We start from the raw sequence: 20,700 nt of genomic DNA on the forward strand, positions 1-20,700 counted from the left end.
GCTTTTGGGTATATACATAGAAGAGAGATCTCTATATCATATGATAATTCTTTTGAAAATTTTTCAGGAAGCCTATACCATTTTCCACAGCAATTCACTATTTTACTTTCCCACCAGCAGTGCACAAGGGTTCCGATTTTCTATATCCTCACCAACACCTGTTATTTTCTCTGGGTGTGTGTGTGCGCTTAACAATAGCCATCCTAATGGGTATGAAGTGGTATCTCGCTGTGGCTTGATTTGCATTTCCCTAATGAATAGTAATGTTGAGCACCTTTTCATGTGTACATTGGCCATTTATACATCTTCTTTGGAGAAATGTCCATTCAAATGTCTCTGCCTGTTTTTTAAACAAAGTTTGTTGTTGTTGAGTTGTATGAGTTCTTTATATAACCTGCATACTCACCTTCCCAGTGTACCTTTAAGTATGTTTCCTAAGCCTGACACTCTGGGGGCACCAAACCCATAAAGCAGTAACTCAACCCTCAGGGAACATCAAAATTACCAAGGAACTTAAAATATACTGATGCCCAGGCGTGGCTCTGAATTAATTGGTCTGGGGTGGTGTGTGAGGCGTCAGTATTTTGAAAAGTCTCCTCCAGGTGTTTCTAAGAGGTATCGAGTTGAAAACCACCACTACAAAGTCTGTCCCCGGGAAGCACTGCTCTCTACCACTTAGACCTGAGAATGTGAGAGGGAGTTAGGAAGACAAGGGGATTAGATCCCAGAGGACCCAGCCCCAATGAAAAGCCTTTCAATGTCAGGGTAGCAGTAATGTAATAGGAAAGGCAGGCACCCCACTTTGTCACACAGCCTCATCCTCAGTCCTGCCATGGATATATCAGAAGGAAACGACCAACCACTGCATCCCAAGAAGGCACAGGAGGGAAAGACCAGAGAAGGGCCCTAGCGCCTGTCCCAGCAGGAAGAGTGGGGGTGTGGACCCTAGTTCTACTCCAGCTCTACCACCAACTCTCCCTGCAGCTTTGGGGAAGTCACCTGTGCCCAAAAGTTCCCCTGAAAGACAGGAAACTAGGCTGGTACAGTGCTTCTCAACCCTGTACCTTAGATTCTTTTAAGGAACATTTAAAAAAACACTAACCCTCAGGCCCCACCCTGGGGATTCTGGTTCCAGTAGTTCTAGGCAGGGCCTGAGTGCTGTCAATTGGTAAAAGCTTCCAGGTGCTTCTGTGCAGCCAGGGTCACACCTGGCAGTTTTCCCAGGTTCCTCCTCGGTGCTAGCACTCTGTGGTTCTGCCTCCATTTCTGCTGCTGACAGCCACACCTGAAGACTCATGTGACACTTAGTACATCCCACAGACACTGCCCTGCTCCTCACAGCCCATAGGAGCGCTGACTCTCTGCAGTGCTCTCCACAGAGATGAAGAGGACTAGTTCCCCCCCAAGAATTGAAAAATAAATAGATTTGGACTTCCAGTGACATGGATGAGGCAGCCCTCTCTTATCCCACAACCCCCAGAAGAACGCTTCATTCTCAATCCAGTTGTGCATAACTTATAAGGTGAAGTGCCCACTGGAGACAAACTGCTGCTCAGAGAAGGCCAGCTGGCCAGAAGTTAGCTGGCTGAAATGGAAGAAGGGACAGTTTATTGAATTTCCAAACCTACCCTCTGGGCAGGCCCTGGATAGAGAGGGAGGGGGTTTTCCAAGCTGGGACAGGTACATGAATACATATATCAGACCTATTAGGGCCCTCAGAGATGCTCCATGGAGACTAGGACTTAAGTCCTGACTGCTGGAAGGCAAGCACCTGCATATTCTGAGCCTACACAGGTGACAGGGCAGTGAGAGCTCACAGGTTCCCACTTGAAGGTCAAGCCTAATTGGTCTATGCTTGTAGAGAAAGGAACCAACTTGCAAACAAAAGGATCCAAGGAAATGGACTGCACTGCAAGGAGTGGAGGTAGAGGGTGCAGCCTTTAAGAAGCCATTGTGGCTGGCAGAGTTAGCTAGAAAGTTCTATGACAGCCTCCTTCCTTGCTTTCCCTCAAGCCTCTATTTTCCATCCTTCCTCTTCAGCTCCTATTTTCAGTTAACTCACCACTAACTCCCTTCTCCCTAGAGTTTTTATCCAGAATGTGTCCACCTCCTGTCTCTGGATCACAGACCCACTCTGACTGCTCTCTCCTTCTTCCCCTTGGGTTTGCTCCTTCCAAGCTGCATACAGAGGGGGCCCCACCTGGGCTGGGGGTAGGGAAGGGATGAACATTTTACTCAGCCATAGGCGAGGGAGACTGGACCTAGGTCAGGAAGTGTCAGGTCACACTCAAAGGGTGGACTCAGCAGGCACCGGAGCCCAGCTAAAGTGAATCCTGCTCTGTGGGGTCAGTCCCTGCACAGCAACTCCTCCGCTATAGTTACAATCACGCCTCATAGCCCATCAGCCTGAGGGTCAATCTCTCCCATTGATGTGCCAATAGCAATCTAGGCTCAACTACAATAGGAGGGCATACACAACACATACAAGAGACACACCTGGAGCACACAATTCAGGTGACCAGAGAAACTGTGCCACTGAGCCCCATAGGACATCTACTACATAAGGCCACTCTACCAAGCCTGGAGAATAGCAGCTCTACCTAATACATAGAAACAAACACAGGGAAGCAGCCAAATGAGGAGACACAGAAACATGTCCCAAATGAAAGAACAGAACAAAACTCCAGAAAAAGAACTAAACAAAATGGAGATAAGCAATGTATCAGATGCAGATTTTAAAACACTGGTTAAAAGGATGCTCAGTGAACTTAGGGGGAGAGTAGATGATCTCACTGAAAACTTAACAAACAGTAAACAAAAACGGAGACAGAAAACATAAAAATGAAACAGTCATAAATGAAGACTACAATAACTAAAATTAAAAAATACATAAGAGGTAATCAACAGAAGATAAGATGAAGCAGAAGACTGAATCAGCAAACTGAGAGACAAGGTAGCAGAAAATACCCAATCAGAACAGAAAAAATTAAAAATTTAAAACATCAGGCATATCAACATTCATACCATAGAGATACTAAAAGGAGAAGAGAGAGAGCAAAGGATTGAAAACCTATTTGAAAAAATAATGAAGGAAAACTTTCCCAATCTGGTGAAAGAAATAGATATGCAAGTCCAGGAGTTGCAGAGTCTCAAACAAAATGCACTCAAAGAGGCTCACACCAAGACACATCATGATTAAAATGCCAAACGTTAAAGACAAAGAGATAATCTTAAAAGCATGAAGAAAAAAACAGTAAGTTACCTACAAGGGAGCTCCCATAAAAATTCTGGCAGATTTCTCAACAGACACTTTGTAGGCTGGAGGGTGTTGGCATGAAATATTCAAAGTGATAAAAAGCAAAGACCTATAACCAAGATTACTCTACCCAGCATGGCTATCATTTCAAATCAAAGGATAGATAAAAAACTTCCCAAGCAAGAGAAAGTGAAAGGAGTTCACCACCATCAAACTAATACTACAAGAAATGATAGTATTAGGAGAGGAGGAGAAACAAAAAATAAGAATAATAAAGGGGCAAAGAGTACATATCTATCAATAATTACTTTAAATGTAAATGGATTAAATGTTCCAATCAAAATACATAGGGTGGCTGAATGGATAAGAAAACAAGATCCATATATATGCTGTCTACAAGAGATTCACTTCAAATTGAAAGACACACACAGAAACTAAAAGTAAAGGGATGGAAGAAATATTATGCAAACGAAAATTAAAAAGAAAAAGCTGGGGCAGCAAAGTTTATACCAGGCAAAATAGACTTTAAAACAAAGACTATAACAAGAGACAAAGAAGGACCCAGCAATTCCACTTCTAGGTATTTATCTGAAGAAACTCAAAACACTAATTCAAAAAGACAAATGCATCCCTATGTCCACTGTGGCATTATTTACAATAGCCAAGATATGGAAGCAACCTAAGTGCTCATCAATAGATGAGTGGGCAAAGAAGATGTGGCACATGTATACAATGAAATATTACTCAGCCCTAAACAGAGTAAAATCTTGCCACTTGCAACAACATAAATGGACCCAGAGGGTATTATGCTAAGTGAAATAAGTCAGACAGAGAAAGATAAGAACCATATGATTTCACTTATATGTGGAATCTAAAAAGTAAAATAAAGAAACAAAACAGAAATAAACTCATAGATACAGAGAACAAACTGATGGTAGCCAGATGAAAGGGGGGTTTGGGGAATGGGTGAAAAAGGGGACGGGATTAAGATGTGCAAATTTCCAGTTATTAAAAACAGTCACAGGGATGAGAAGTACAGCATAGGGAATACAGTCAATAACATTGTAATAACTATGTATGGTGTCAGATGGGTACTAGACTTATCGGGGTGATCACTCTGCAAGTTATATAAATGTCTAATCAGTATATTATACATGGAAACTAATGGAATCGTGTACATCAACTGTAACTGGAAAATAAAAAATTACTTTTAAAAAAGCAGTGTCAGGTCTTCTCCTGAACTAAGTCCTTCCAGATGGACCCACCCGCACTGGACCTCTCTGACAAACTAGCCTTTCCCAGCAAACTGCTGTGCTTGGCTTTATCTCTGGAGATGGGGTCTCTAGATGGGACTTGTGGGATTTTTAGTTATTTTGCTGAGTAATCTATGACAAATGACATAATAACTATAACTTATGACAGCTAAATATATTAGTGCCGGGCACTGTTCTAAGTGTTTTGAATATATTGTCTCACCTCACTTTCACAATTCCAATCTCTTTGTGTCCCAGTTTCCTGCTTGTTTAAACCTCAAACAGAACCATATTCCCGTTTCCCTGATTTTCCCTTCACTGTACCATGAGTTTCTCTAAGGCTACTTCAAAGGACTGAGGAGCTACATGGGCAGTTCCAGGTTCCACACAACTTCCTGACACAGCCCCTCCTTAGTCCTCAGAGAAAAGGGTGAGGGATGAACTGGGGGAGGGGAGCGTAGCACAGGAGTGTGGGCCTGCGGAGGGAGAAGTAGGTTTTAGTTCCCAGGGAGCGGGATGAAAGGCAGGGCAGTGCTAATAATGCCGCCTGCTCTCGCCATCTGGTGGACGCAAGGAGGAAGTCAGGCTTTGGGGATGGACCCGACGGAATTCCAGAAACCGGAGCATTTAAACCTTGTTAGCCTGTAGTGTCTACTAGGAAGCCTGCAGCAGGTCTCCATGGTAACCCTCGTCCCTGATTCCCGACAGAACCAGGTCCCTGCCCTCTTCCTATCCCATGAATACCTAGCACGGGTCTGCATATAAGGCACCCCTGATGCAGATTACCTGACTAGTTACCAAAAGCTCAGAACTAAGTCTCTCCAGGCCTCAGTTTCCTCAGTGTAAAATGAGTGACTTCAAGGCCCCTACCAACCCTGACTTTTGATGTATCAGAGCCTGGGGGGGGGAGGGGGGCTTGTTAAAACACAGACCACTGGGCTCCACCCCAGCGTTTCTGACCCAGGAAGTCTGGAGCGGGGCCTGGGAATCTGCATTTCTAACAAGTTCCCAGGGGGTGCTGAGGCTGCTGATCCAGAGACATCCCCACCCTGGAGAATCACTTTCTCCCTGGTGTGAGGAAGTGAATAGACAAGCCTGTGGAGGGAACACAGAACTACACAAAACAGAAGCCGAGGCTCCAATAATTTATCCATCAAAGGCACATAAATGAGTGCCTCAGGTCCTGGCAGGGACTCCACCCTGGGTTTGCTCGGTGCGTCTGTGTCAGCATGAGCACTTGGGTGGGTGAGGGTGTCAGGGAGCCAAGGGAGCTGTGCAGGGGGAGAGCCGGTCAGTGGAGACAGGCAGAGCCTTGGCTTTCGGCCATAGGTAGAAAGGACTTTTCTAAACGTAAGGTGATGATACAATGGGAGAGCTCGAAGAGGTCCAATGCAACTTTCATTTTTAAGATGAAACTGACTCAGAAAGCTTAAATAACTTTTCCAAAGTCACAGGGCTACTCAGTAGCTCTCTCTCTTTAAGCTCCCAGCCCACTCCCTTCACAAGGAGGTCTCAGGGAAATCCCACAAGGTCAAAACGGGTTCATGAAACAGGTTAGTGCCATGATGGTCCTCAGTTAGAACCCTCCCACCCCCCAACCCCAGCAGGGTTCTGGTCCACACCACCCCCGTGGTCCCTACCTTTCACCAAGGGGAAGAAGCAGTCCATCTCCACGCTGCTTCGGGAGTGGGAGATGCACAGGGCGCTGCTGGGGACCAGGCCCTCCTGCGGGGGACTCCGTTCCGTGGTGCGCACCAGACACCAGCCGGGCCGTTCGCTGGGCCGCTCCAGCAGCTCCACCGTCTGTCCCACCTGGATGGTCAGCTCGCTGCTGTGGCCGGCATTGAAGTCCTGGAGGACCACGGTCAGCTCACAGCCACCAGAGAGCTTGGAGGTGACGGGGGATGGGAGCACAAGGGAGGGAGATGGGTGGGCCAGAGGCAAGGGGAGAGAGGATGTGTGAGAGCAGAGGAGAAGGTGCAGGGAGGGGGAGGGAAAAATGGGATTCAGGAAAGAAGGCAGAAGATGGGAAAGGGAGTTGGGAGCAGGAAAGAAAACAAGGAAAAAAAAAAAGGAATTAGCGGTGCCATGAATCACTCAGCCGTTCCAGCTGCAGCCACAGTCTGGAGCCTGCCCGGAGCCAGGGCTTGGATTCTAATTCCTTCTCGTATGGTCAGAGCTCTTTTCGTTATTTCTCAGCCAAGCTTCCAGCTGACGGTGTCTTTGTACCCGTCCCCCAATGCATCCCTTTACTTCTTCCAAGGGCTCTGCCCCAGGCCCCGTTCCTGCCCCACAACCACCCTCAGACTCTTACTGAGCATCTATTTCTGAGTCGCTCGCTCTCCCTTGATTCTGGTTGGTGTTTGGAATTAATGGAAGAGAAGCCTGCCTTCCTTGTACCCCTGCTGCCTTCCCCACCCCACCCCTCAAGAGGGGTCACATTTTCCTTAGGGACCATCCTTAGTGCTCCAACCTGCCTTCCCTCCAGGCCTGGCCATTCCCACGGCACTGATCCTGGGGCAGAACCAATAAAACTGGGTAGAGAGACTAGGAGATCGGAGAAGCCTCTACTAGCTAAACGCTGAGACTTTCACTTTCTCCATGAGAACCCGTCAGTTACTGATTCATCCCATAGAGCTAAGCACCAAGCCTCCCTCTTGGAACATTGGGAGTTGGTTGGACCATTGTCCCTTACACCAAAAGGTTGCGGGTTCGATTCCCCGTTGGGGCGTGTACAGTGTTTCTCTCACATAGATGCATGAGTCTCTTTGGGTCTCTCTATCAGAGAATAGTTGGCTCTTCTTTCAATGAACACTGTTCCCATTTGATGGGCGGCCTCAGGCCCATCCCTCACCACCAGAGGCCATGGGAGCTATCACGCCCTGTTCAAAACTCCGAGGACACGTCATATTTTTACTGTATATTTTAAAACTATCTGCAATGGATGTTTAACTTCCAAACTATCAATGCAATCCTGCTTCAGATTCTAAAACCAAACTTGTTTCTACTAGGGAAATGCTGGGAGCCTGGAGTGAGTAGCAGACTCTCAGCACGAAGTCAGGTGTGTCTCGGTTTCCTCTCACCTGTACCCCAGGATCTGTAACCAGCCCTCATCTCACTCCCGTCACAGTACCTGCTACCCCAGCAGAGAGCCTGGCCTTTCCCGCAGAGCCTCTGCCTGGGACCCTTCCTGGGAGCTTCTCAGGCATTGATTTTAGAAAGAGAGTGTCAGGGAGAGAGAGAGAAACACTGATCGGTCATTCCACCCACCCAGGCACCCGCTGGTTGATTCCTGTATGTGCCCTGACCTGGGATTGAACTCACAACTTTGGTGCATCTGGACAATGCTCCAACCAACTGAGCTACCCGGCCAGGAGCACAGCAGGGCCCTTTTAAGGATACCTAGCTCTCCGCTTTAGGAAGCTGTTCCCTCCTGGTGCAGTGCTGCGGTTTTAACATTTTCTTTGTCTTTATAATTTCCATCCAGGGTTCTTAGTCTGCCCTCTAGGGTTAATACAGAAGCAACTTTCTTCCACAGAGCTCCACATATGTGAACACTAGGTCAAGCATTCCTTAAGTCTTCTCTTTCCTAAATGTTCCTTCAAATCGCTCTCAAATGTGTGGTTTCCAATATTTTTATCTGTTCTTCTGGATGAACTTCATTGTGTCACTGTGGCTCCTAACTGGGGGCACGCAGAACTGAACCCAATCCTTTAGATGCAGTGTGTCCTGCTCGGACCAACTCAAGCATTCACTCCCCAGTGCAGACACTATACTTCTGTCACTGTGGTCTGAGCTAGGGAAGTCACGCTGTTGGCCTGCTAAACGCCCTAATCTGAGTCACAGCATCTTCTCGAGCCAGCTCCCCCACTTTTCTACTTGGGGTTCTGAGGCTTTTAACTCAGAGAATTTTCTATTAATCGTCTATTAACCTTCTAGCTAAGACGTAGTGTTCATTTATCAGAGTAGAGATCCTTCCAGCGTTGTCCCATTTGAAAACCTGAAATTTATGTTTCAGTGTGTTTAAGCCAGTGAGAGATAAAGAAGAGGAAGGACGGAGCTCCTTAGCAGATGGACTTGACTCAGCCAGTGGAGCGGCGTGCTCCTGGGCACAGTTAACACCAAGGGTGGAAGCTACAGGGTTTCAGATTTGGCTTCACCTAATGTTTATTCATTTGTTCATTCAACAAGAATTTATCAAATGCCGGTCAGAGCTCTCCAATAACGGGGGCGGGAAATGCAGACTGATACAGAATTCTGTCTGCTTCCTATCTCTGTACTCCCTGCCCAGGCTCCAGCGACCATCTAGACTAGGCACAAACTGTCAACAGGAATGGGGTCAGGAGGATTAAACCTGGCAATGAACTTGGGCCTCTGCAACACTGAGCCTTAGTCTGGAGATAACTGTCCTGCCAGGGGGAGGCTCTCTGGCTCCGCTGTGCTTGCCCCAGTCTGTCTACACTGCTGTTCTGGTTGTTCTTGGACAGGAAGGCTCTTCCCTGCAACACTAGCCACAGCCTGGGCTCCGAAAAACCCCGAGGTCACCTACAGCACAGGGAGGAGAGGCGGCTGGGAGAAACCAAAACCACAAAGAGCAACGCTCCAGGCAGAGGGAAGCTGTGGGCCGCCCCCAGGCATTCCTGCAAATTGTCCACCGTGTTTGTGCAACACTGAAAAGTTGAGCTTCAGGGGAAGCCCGGCCAAAGACCAGAGAGGATTTCACAAAAGCGCAAAATGTTATCAAACCCCGGTTATTCAGATGCGAGTCACCATTCCCCATTTTGTGGGTTACTGGGTCTGGAGTCGGACTGCTAGGTTTGATTCTGTCTCCATTGCCACTATCTGTATAACCGTAGCGAGTTAAATGGTCTCTCTCTGGTTCGTTTCCTTATCTGTAAACAGGTAATAGCAATTCCTACCATTTAGAGTTATTGCAACAGTTACATGAGTTCACACAGGCTGACACAGAGTAAATGTTACTTGGCACAAACCCGACGCATTTTCTGCACTGATACTGCATGTCGAGGGAACGGAAGTCCATCTCCAAAGCATCTCTAACGGTGCATATGGAGGGAAACTGGCAGATTTGAAAATAAAGAAAGAAAAGCAGCCATATATTCCCATGTCCAGGGTTAAAAGCTTAGGGTACAATTTAGTCTACAGTTTCCCTTTGCAGGGCCGTGGATGTGAACATCCCTCCTCTCCCTACACCAGGCCCCCTAGAGGAACTACCAGGCAGGAAAGGGATTCTTGGGACCATTTGCCGAATTAGGGTGGATACCACACACGTCTACACTGCAGTGAGAGGATGGAGGTCCAGGCAGACACTCATACATAGCAACTGGGCACAACAAGCACTGGAGAGAGGCCCTGCCTTCCCATGGTCCCATGGCGAGCTGAGAACGCGACCAGCCTGACTGCTGCTGGGTGACCCGAGTGCAGGCAGCAAGTCTGCGGGACTGGCATTGGGAAGGGGGCAGAGGCGAGTTCAGGGGTATGCTGCTGAGTGCCTGTGAGGGGCCTGTCTCGGCATGCAGCCAGCCAGCCGCTGGCAGGCTAGGGGTGCACTCCAAGTTCATGTTCAGAAGAAGCACATTCCAAATGCTTGGACTCAGAAAGCAAACATCCAGAGTCACCATCTTCCAGGCCAAAAGAGATACGAGTGGACATCTTGTTAATATCTCATTTTCAAGCAGAGTAAGAAAATAATTCACACTCATATGGCCCTTTATAGTTTGTAAAGCTCCTTCACAGACATTGTTGGATCCTCATGGACCCTATAAAGTAAACACTATCATCTGATTTTATAGACGAGGGAAGGGAAGCCCAGGGAAGTGAAATGCGTTGCTCAGGTCACACAACAGCTAATTGCAAAGGCAGGGCTCCAGGTCTGATGGACCCAGTTATCTCATCCATGCGCTTACTCGCTTATTCACCAGCCAGCCACAGCGCTGGGCATGGGCACAGGGCAGGGGTCAGACGATCAGGATGACCTGCCCTTATCAGCTTACTTAGTCTGTTGGGAAACACACATCATACAAGCACCTTGAGCATGAGAACAGGAGAAGCGTGGGGTGCTGGCCCAGCCCCAAGGGATGGGGTCCCTCAGAAAGGGACCTGCTCTTCCCATTACCGCCTCTCCCAGCTGCTCCCCTGGATCTTGCCACGGCTGTCTCTCCTTGGAGCTGTTTACATTATTAGCTTTGGCACCTCCTTTGGCTGTGAGAGTCACTAACAACTTCACTCCGGCTCATCCAGCAGCCATGTGACCCTGCAGCATCTGCCTTCTTGCTGTGCCAGCCAGCTCAGCTCCACCACCACCAGGCCATCTCCAAGTGCACTAGTGCCACCCTGGTGGCGGAAGTTGGAGGAGATGCTAGCTCTTTAGAGGAAGGATCCAGATCATGTGCCCAACAAGGGTTCCCAGAGTCTTAGAGTGTGTTCTTTAATGGTTATCAAGTTTTTGCCTTCACCGAATTACAGATTTTCCTGTATTCCTGATCTTGTCCTGTCCCTTCAATGTGAAGACAGGCCTTTATCTGTGACCCCACACTCCTTATGTGTCCAGGTTCACCTTACTGAGTGAGTTCTAATAGGGCTTTCTGCTTTTACCTGCTGCCGCTGGCTGGTTTTGCTATGGGATGACAGCTACCTCCTGTCTCATGACTGGTTCATGACACTGTATCTTTCTTACATCATCGTCCCACCTGGTTACCAACAATCACAGCGTGTCCTCTGTATGCCTCTTACTGCTTGTGCCCTCGACCGACTGGGTGCATGGTCTATGATTCAGCTCCGCCTTAACTTCCTAACTTTCCATTCAGATCCGCAATCCAGAACAGACGGGCAAAAGCACAGTTCTGGTGGTGCTAAGTGGCCACTAGAGGGAAGTAAAAGCCAGGATTTACTAAAGGAAACAAGGTTATTTGAAGGAAGGCTGGACTCGACTCTGGCTGGGGCACACCGCCAGCCCACATGGGAAACATGGGACAGACAGTTTCATAGTGCTTAGCACATATTAGGTGCTCAACAAATGTTCACTGGATAATATTCCTAATTTCAGAAATGAGAAAGCAGAGACCGGGGCAGATTAAGTGATGTGATCACAAAGCTGGTTGGTGCTGTGGCCTGGTTTTCCCCATTCTCGGGCCAGGGTGCCTGCCTTTCCATCGCATAGTACATCGGTCTTCTTCCTCCCCCCTCCTGGTTTGCTCCCTCCTCTGTGCTTCAACCCATATAAACTACCTGCCCATTCAAATTCCAAAACATTTGGGACAAACCGCAGTCATTTGAGACTCTTTTCTCCATCCGTTATATCTGATCTGTCACTTAGCTCTGCCAGGCTGTTAAAAACCTTTCTCTTGTCTTTGGACAGCTCCCTTGCTAATCCAGGCCCTCATCACCCACCAAAGTGTCCACTCTCCTCTGGACAGAAGGCACTGGGGACCCAGCCCTGGGGCTGCTTCTTTCTGGTAAAGGGCAGGAAGCAGAGGTCCCTCACCTGCTGGGCTTCCAGAAACAGCCCTCTGTCTGTGTGAGGTTCCCACACTTCATTCAACACAGCTGCCGCTAGCAGCTACGAGGTGGGTTTTTAACATCTCAGCACATGAGATTTGAGAAAAGAAAGGCACCTTACACCTTAAAGATACTGGAAATTATAGCAAGAAATCCACGGTTCATTCCCTAGGCATAAAGCTACCTTGTCTTATGTGCTACAGATACCACTGGGTTTCCCAGGCCTAATGTTGACCTCGGGCTCACTGGCAAAGGAGGGAGAACACAAAAGACCTCGATAGAGAGTTTTCCCCTGCTTATGCCAGAAAGAGAAACTGGCAAATGAACTGCTGTTCACTACAGTGAAAGAGTCAGAATCATTGGTCAATGAGCAGCAAATCGAATGTTAGTAACATAGAAACTGTAGCCTTGAATATGTTTAAATACAGCCAGACCATAGAGCAAAAACACAGGCTTCGCTCTGGCCTTAAATGTGGTGTTTAAAAACATGTCCGTGAGTTCTCTGATGCTCTACCCTTCTGTTGGTGGAGCCTAACTCTCCTCCCCTTGCGCGTGGGCTGGACTCGGTGGTCTGCTTCCAATAGACAGGCTACGCTGGGAGCGATGGATGATCTGTGACTTCTGAAGCTGGGAGATAAAAGGCACTGCAGCTTCCTCCTTGTGTTCTATGGGATCCCTGGCTTTGGGGGATGTCAGTGCCACGTCAGGAGGACATTTAAGGAGACGCCCATGTGGTAAGGAGCCAGCCGCAGGAGGGAGCCATCCTGGAAGCAGGTCTCTTGGCCCCGGTCAGACCTCCCGAGGCTGCATCTCTGGCTGACACCTTGACTGCAGCCTCATGAGAAACCCTGAGCCAGAACCACCCAGCTGAGCCACTCTCAGATTCCTGACCCACAGAAACTGTTAGATAACAAACATTTGTTGTTTTACATCGCTAAGCTTCGGGGTAATTTGTTACACAGCAATAGATGATTAGGTGACTCCTGTTCTAGTCCTATCACTGACACAGAGGGAATCAACGAATCTCACGAAGCCTCAGTTCCTCATCTATAAGTAAAGGAGGTTCGGGCCAGAAGGCTCTAGGGGTGCCAGCTCTACACCCTATGTTCTCTGAACAAAACACTCTAGGAATAACGTACTTAGGGTCAGCTATGTGTAAAAGGCAACAACTCTGATTTCTCTAGGGTGTTTCTGCAGGTTCAGAGAGCAAGGCAGTGATCACCTAAATCTGGAGGTACAAGCTGAATTCTGGAAGTGATGGCCACCTTAGAAAGGAATCCACAGAAGTCCCACAAACAGAAGGTTTTATGCTTAGGATGGGCTTAGGGGAGGTGATATGCTTTGCATGGGAGTGGCGCTACATAGCTGACAGCAGGTTTCATGCATATTATTTCATTTAATCCTCACAGATCTCTATTTTACAGATAGGAGGTCAGAGAGTTTTGGTAATTTGCTCAAAGTAAGGCAGTTATTAAATTCCAGAGTTGGGAACTGAACCACAAATTTTTTGTTGCTAAATTCTATTTTTCCATTACTCCTGACTGCCTCCCTGATGATCTGACCATGTGTTACATTAAGCGGGTTAAGGACATTGCCTGGCATGGCCACGACTCCTTCTATACGGGTTGCCCTGCTTACAGCGGCTGACAGGGCAGGGCTACAACATCACCACCCTCCATCACTCAGCTCCCCTCTGTCCTGCACCCACGAGCCCTGGGCCAGAGTGAGCATCTGCCCATGGAAAGCTTTCCTAAAGGTTGCCAGCAAGAAATGACATGGCCTGGGGCAAAAATGAGTGGGGCCAATTAGATTCCATCGATCAAGAATGTGACCCAGGAAGTGGCAAGAGAATGACCCAGTTACCTGAGGGCAGTAAAGGTTTCTACAAGGGAAGAAAGGTCAAGGGGCCATAATGGGCCACAGGCAAGCCTAGGTCATGAGGGCACAGAAACTCAAGCAAGCAGAGGTGATACAGGGAAGGAAAGGTGTGCTTCCTGTGGGACTTGGGGAGAGGATCTGAAACTGGAATGGCAAGCGGGGTCCCTAGGGTCACCCTGTATCCAGGATCATCCTAGAGATCCAAGTTCCATAAGGTGCAGATCTACTGTGGCTCCTAGCATGAGATTCCTATGAGATTCCATCTCCCTCATCAGTCCCTGGTAATACTCTACCCCTTCCTTGACCTATCTGAGAGAGCTCTTACCTTGCAACTAAGTGAACTGAACAACAGCTGGCCTGGCTGATGTGACATTTAAAACACAAAAAAGTGCGATTACAAAACTCCAAGAATCACAGGGATTTTCTAAAACAAAATTCACAATGACCTCTGTGGATTCTGACAATTAAACAATGAAAACAGTTGTGACACCCAAGACTGTATGTCATGGCACTGAGACACAGGACATGAGTTCTACAGCCTCACAGAACAAGCTGTGACCAGGAACCGACCAACTGCTCCGTTTTTAGGAAACTGTTTCTCACTGTTCAAAAGAAGTGACGATCATCCCAGAGTAACACAAAGATCAACTATGACACACACGGGCTCTGCTGGGTGGGTTTGGCTGGCATATAATTAAGGAACAGGCTTATGGACCTCTAATGTCACTTGTGATGGACATAAACCAATGCCTCATAAAAGACTGCATTTTGTTAACCGGTACTTGTGAACAGCCCTGTACCTGCCAAAAAATTGACCTTCATAGCACCAGGACAGACAGACACAATGTAAAGAGTTCTAGACCGAAGATGAACCATCCTAGATAGAACTTCCAGCTCTGTTACTAGTAGCTATGAGGCTGGACAAGATATTTTAACTTTCTAAGGAAGCCACAGTTCCTCATCTATAAAACAAAAAGTATGGACTAAAAAATCACCCAGGTCCATTCTAGCTCTAAAACTGTATACATGTGATGCAAAGATTCTCAGCTCCTCACACAGCTAGCCACTCAACTAGCCGCTCACCGCACACACGGCAACACAGCACCACAGCGTGTCTGTGAAACCCCAGGTAAACAAAAAACCAGGACACCTGGTCTAGCCATAGGCAGATTCTTTAAAATCAGACAACTCTGACCTCTTGCCTTTATCTCCTTCGCTTCCTTTTAAAAGAATCTAGAAAAGAATCTAGAAAACTGAAGTCTTGTCTTGCTTTTTTTTTTTCTTTAGGTTTTCCTATAAAAACACCAGTGGTCACAGCCCCTTCTTTATGCAGCATCTCACTAAACCTCTGGGCAAGGTGCTTGCATTTCCCTCTAATTCTGCTTTGTGCTAAGCCCTGAAGCATGCTGCTGGTTGGGGGCGCAAAGGGTGCATCCGGTCCTGCGTCTCAATGAGATAGACGGTGGGCTGGTGGAAAGTTGCTCATTTCATAATATTATTGTCATGCCATCATTTCTAATGGAGCAGCATTCAGTGTTTTCAAGCTTCCAGTCCCTCACCTCTCAGTTGGGAGAGGATTTGGAACTCTGACTGTGGGCTGTCGCCCTCAGAGGATCAATGCACTTTAGAAAGAGAATCGCTCAGACCCCACAAGCACAGAAAGCCTGAATGCAGGAGGGCAGTTTGCACTGCATTTTAATATCCCCGAAACACGGTGGTAAGTAGATTTTCCCCCTAAAACCCTCTTAAACCATTTTAGGACATTTCCTGAAATCCCCATCTGACTGCTTCCCTCGGCTCTTTTCCATCTGCAGGCTACAGGCTACCCCCCCCCCCCCCCCCAGTTGCCTCTTTCTCTAGGAGTGACACACGCAGCCATGAGGGCTGGCACAGAGCTGGGCTGTGGCTCTCAGGGTGGACTCCATGGGCCCTCAGGACAACTGACCACACTGTAGAGATGGTGGGGAGCACTGGGCCAAGAGGCGGCATCTGGGCAGTCATCAGTGTGCCCTTACTTGGATGGTGATCTTGGGCAACACACTGGCCCTTACTGGGCCTATTTACTCATCGATAAATGAGGGCATTGGGTAGATGAAAAAAATATGTAAAAGCATCCTTAGCTCTAACTTTGTGTTTCTATTTACAGCTTGCCCTTCACTGGTCACATGGTGGAGACTGCCAAGGACACAGAGTGCAAATATATTGGGTGAGCTGCTCCAGCCACTCTGAGCGCTTTGGGGCCCCACTTAGCTCTGCTGCAGGGCTGTCATTCCGCAAGGTACTCTGCTTAAATCTCCATATTTACCGTGGGTATTCTGACATTACCATACCCTTCGGAAAGAAAGGAGGGAAGAGTCTGTCTCTCTCTAGCTCCAGAGATAACATCTCTGAGTTCCCACTTAAGTTTCTCTTGCTAAAAGTTTCTTTATGGAAAATTCTCTCCCTTTGACATCACTGTGCCCAGAATATCCAGCACCGCTTGAAGACATGTTCCAAATGTCAGCCAGCTTATCCGCAGCGTGCACACATATTCCCCTGACCAAAGACTACTACCCAGCGATCACTTCTCCTTAACTGCTCAACTAAGAGGAACAAATCCTGTTCCTCTCTCCTCTCTCTGTCTGGTTACACACACACACACACACACACACACACACACACACTCTTCAGCTATTCAAGGTTGTTGTCCTTGGTTTCCACATTACCAAGGTCACTCAAAACCATTCCAATGCTGAAAGGAGGCGCATCTTGAAATGTCAAGCCATGCACTTTAAGAAAAACACGCCGTGATATACTTGTACTTGTCAAGAACTGAAATGTTATTTAACCTTACATGTTTGCCTTTTTGCTCTTGCTGTCAGAAAATCTAAACACAAATTCACTTGTAACACCTCAGTGGGGATTTTGAGACTACTCCCAACCCCGCTCGTTCCTTTTCTAAACCTTTTACACTGCGGTTAAAGAACATACTTTGCGTGATTTGAAACCCTTTAAATGCATCGAGACTTATCTTATGGCCCACAATAAGGTCTCTCTTGGTAATTATTCTGTGAGCACTTGAAAAGGACACGTGGAGAGTTCTCTGTCAGTGAGGTCAAGTTGGTTGGTGTATTTATTCAAGTCTTCTGCATCCTTATTGACTTTCTATTTACCCTGTTATTGAAAGAGGAATATTAAAATCTTCAACTGTAATTACTGAGTGTCTGTTTCTCCCTGCAGTTCCATCGGTTTTTGCTTCATGTGTTTTGAAGTTTTGCTATCAAATACATAAAAGTTTAGGGTTGTTAGGTCTTTTTGATTTTCATTATGAGATATATATCTTTATCCTTGGCAATCTTCTTTGCTCCGAAATCTACTTTGGCTGATATTAATGTAGCTCCTCAAGATGTGTTTTGAACAGTGTTAGGATGGAATATCCTTTTTAAAAACCTATTTGTATATTCATATGTAAAATCTATTTCTTATAGGCAGCATATAGCTTGATAATTTTTTAAAAATCCAATCACTGACTTTCAATTGGAATATTTAAACCATTTAAACTTACTGTGATTACAAATATGATTATGTTTGCGTCTAGTTTTTTGCTATTTGTTTTCTATTTTTCTCTTCTGTTCTCTCTCCCCCTTTCCCTCCTTTTCTGTCTTCTTTTGTATTGCCTGAGAAAGTTTTACAATTCCATTTTACCTGCTTTGTTGGCTTATGCTATGGACCGAACTCTGTTCCTGCCAAATTCATATGTTGAAGCCCCAACCCCCAATGTGACTGTATTTGGAGATGAGGCACATAGGGATGAAATTAGGGTTAAATGAGCTCATAAGGGTGGGACCCTAATCCAGTAGAACTGTGATCCCTATGTTTTCTCCTGCAGTGTCTAACCTACTATTATTCCATCTGGGTATTTTCACCCCAGACATTGCCGTCTTCACCTCTAGAAGCTCAATGTGAATTTTTCTTTATGTCTTCCATGTCTCCACTTAACTTTCTGAATGTATGGAATACTCTTAAATAACTGTTTTTATGTCTATGTCTGTGATTTTTAACATCTGTGTCAATTCTACGTAGGTTTCAATTGATTTTCTCCCCCCATTCTGGATCATATTTTCCTGCTTTTTTTGCCTGCCTGGTAATTTTTGATTGGATGCCAGACATTGTGGGTTTTCCTTTATTGGATGCAGTTAAGTTACTTTGAAAGAGTCTGATCCTTTTAGGACTTGTTAGGCAGAACCAGAGCCTAGTTTGTCTGGGCCTTATCATTCCCACTAATAATGTAAGACCCTTCTGAATATTCTACCCGGTGCCCTGAGAATTTGAGATATTCTAGTCTGGCTAGTGCAGACAGGCACCAGGTACCTCTGTTTTTCTAATTATTCATCCAACTTGCTTATTTAATTACTCTTACATACACTCATAATTACTCATCTATACATTCAAAAAGTTAAAGAATTACTTTCTTATAACCCCATTGGGACCTCTTGTTCATGGAGCCCTTTGCTTTCTCCCAATCATTTGACATTTTCCCTGCATCATTTTCCCTCTTATGAAGCTTGGATTTCAGTAATGCTCTTGCCAATGTCCTCAATTTCCTTGTTCCTCTCTGCTCATGTAACCCAGCTGATTACATGGTAATGTTTAAATATTTTCTTAAGGAATGGGTAAATAAATGTATAATACAATAAAGCATATAAGTTAATTTCTGACACCCTCTTTGCCTATATTTCAAATTGGTTTCAATTAACCAATAATAGAAAAACAGAATGTTTAGGAATGAATAAAATTTAGAGGTAAGTCCCTATTACTTTCCAATTTTATAGATGAATAAACTGAGGTTTTGAGAAGATAGATGATTTCACTAAAATAGTTTTCAAAGCTAATACACCTGGTCAACAGAATTAAGACCAAAACTAAATTTCCTTATTACAGCCCAGGGTTCTTTCCATCCCATTGCAGTGCTATATTTTTTTGCCTGGTCTGCTTGTCCAGCACCCTGTGTTTGCAGACAATTTGAATGTGGTTTACAGGAGGTCTTGCCCTGGCTTCCCAGTGATACCATAAGCTACTTAATAATGGAATAACCTGTGATTTCTAGAACAAAGTCATGCAATCATATAGCACTACTTGTAACAGGAGCAAAGTGGCACATGGATCGTGTTCTCGCAATTAAGTAAAACATCCTTTCAACAACATTAGTCAGTGACTCTGCTATAGGGGATTCAATAAGTTCACATTCCTACTGTGCAGCACCACTATGTAGAGTTCAATGCCAGATGCCAGTAGAGAACTTCAGGTTAGCATATAAACAATGTAAAAAATTAAGCCCTAAGACATGTCTCTATAGACCAGGGGTGGGGAATGTCTGGCCCGCAGGTAATATATGGCCCGCAAAATCATTTGGTCTGGCCCTACCAAGGCAACTGCAGGTGGGACTCAAAATTCAATAAATCTAGGAGCTTTTTTCATAGCTAATTTTTAAGTTGATAATTTTGTATGGCCCGCAAATGATGTTATAAATATCTGAATGGCCCCTGGCAGAAAACAGGTTCCCCACCCCTGCTATAGACTCATCAGGATATTGTACCCTCAAAAATTGGTTCCATAAGTCTGGAAAAAGTTTCAAGAAGAACAAGATGGCTTCTCTCATATTTATACTGACTAGACATTGACATTAGCACTGACCGGATACATATAGGGTCTAATATTATGGCCAGGGCCTACTGGAAATTAGGCAGTGGGAGTAACATAAAGCAAAAATGAGTTAAACACGAATAACGTTACTTCAATGTATTTGTTTGAAATTCACACACACACACACACACACACACACACACACACACACACACACACACATCAGTTGAGTAGATCCAAAATGTGAAAATCTGAGTTAGAGCTGAAATGTAAATTATTTGCAAATATAACAATATTAGTTGCTAATAGTCATTCTGATGTTCACCAACTATCTCTGGCTCTCTGAGTTCTAGAAACACAACTCAATTATTTTTCTGGCCCCTGCTGGCTGAATAGGGCCATGTAACTAGTTCTGGCCATGTATATTGAGCCATTTCCAGGCTGGATCATTTAACTGTGTGTTAAGATCCTTCAAAATTCTCTTTCTATGTGAGATGATAATTGGCAGCTTTAGAATCTGGTCCATCAGCCTGAGTCCCTGATTCCCTGTGATGAACAGAGCCCCCTGCCAACCCATAATGAACATGTAGTATTAGCAGGAAATGAATCTTTAAGCCACCAATATTTTTAGAGCTGCTTGTTACCACAGCATAACCTCGCTTATTCTGACAGATACATCTGCTTTCATTCTCTTCTCTGGATGAAATTGTCTTAGACATGGATACTGGTAGGAGTCCAGAAACACAGATAGAGTGGTAGGAAAGATAAAGAAAAGAAAGGGACAGAGATGTAACGGGGCCATTCTAAGACAAATATAGACATATACAAATTGAATGCAATTTGGGCAGACCTACTGGATTTTATTATTGTTGTGTTACTACCATTACCATGATTATTAGTGTTTTGTTTTTTTTAAAGAAAACCCTAAAGATTACTGCCATTACATGCTAGGACTGGTCCTTGGTATTGGATTGATATAGAGAGGGAGGAGAAGTCGTTATAGCTTTTGGACCCCTCAGGCTAATGCAATAGCTATTCCTACCAAACATAGTGTGAATTTTCTTTGAGTATTTATTTTTTTTCTCTCCCAACTGGACTATACAATTCTTTTAGTTAAGGACCACATTTTATATCCCTTTTGTGTACTTTTGGAACAGCCTTAAAGCTCAATAAGAT

General features: G+C 45.7%; 1 protein-coding gene across 10 annotated transcripts in view; it reads right to left on the reverse strand.

Moving 5' to 3' along the window:
• KALRN (kalirin RhoGEF kinase) overlaps positions 1-20,700 on the reverse strand; it is a gene marked incomplete at its 3' end in the record, with an annotated part of 571,907 nt that overhangs the window by 110,700 nt on the left and 440,507 nt on the right. For all 10 annotated transcript variants that reach the window (XM_081139141.1, XM_081139136.1, XM_081139139.1 and 7 more), the window contains exon 34: positions 6,150-6,396. In XM_081139141.1, the coding sequence (XP_080995267.1) occupies positions 6,150-6,396 (247 nt within the window). The remainder of the gene's footprint in view (positions 1-6,149; positions 6,397-20,700) is intronic.

Source organism: Miniopterus schreibersii (assembly GCF_964146895.1).
Source record: "Miniopterus schreibersii genome assembly, chromosome: 5".
Classification (NCBI taxonomy): domain Eukaryota; kingdom Metazoa; phylum Chordata; class Mammalia; order Chiroptera; family Miniopteridae; genus Miniopterus; species Miniopterus schreibersii.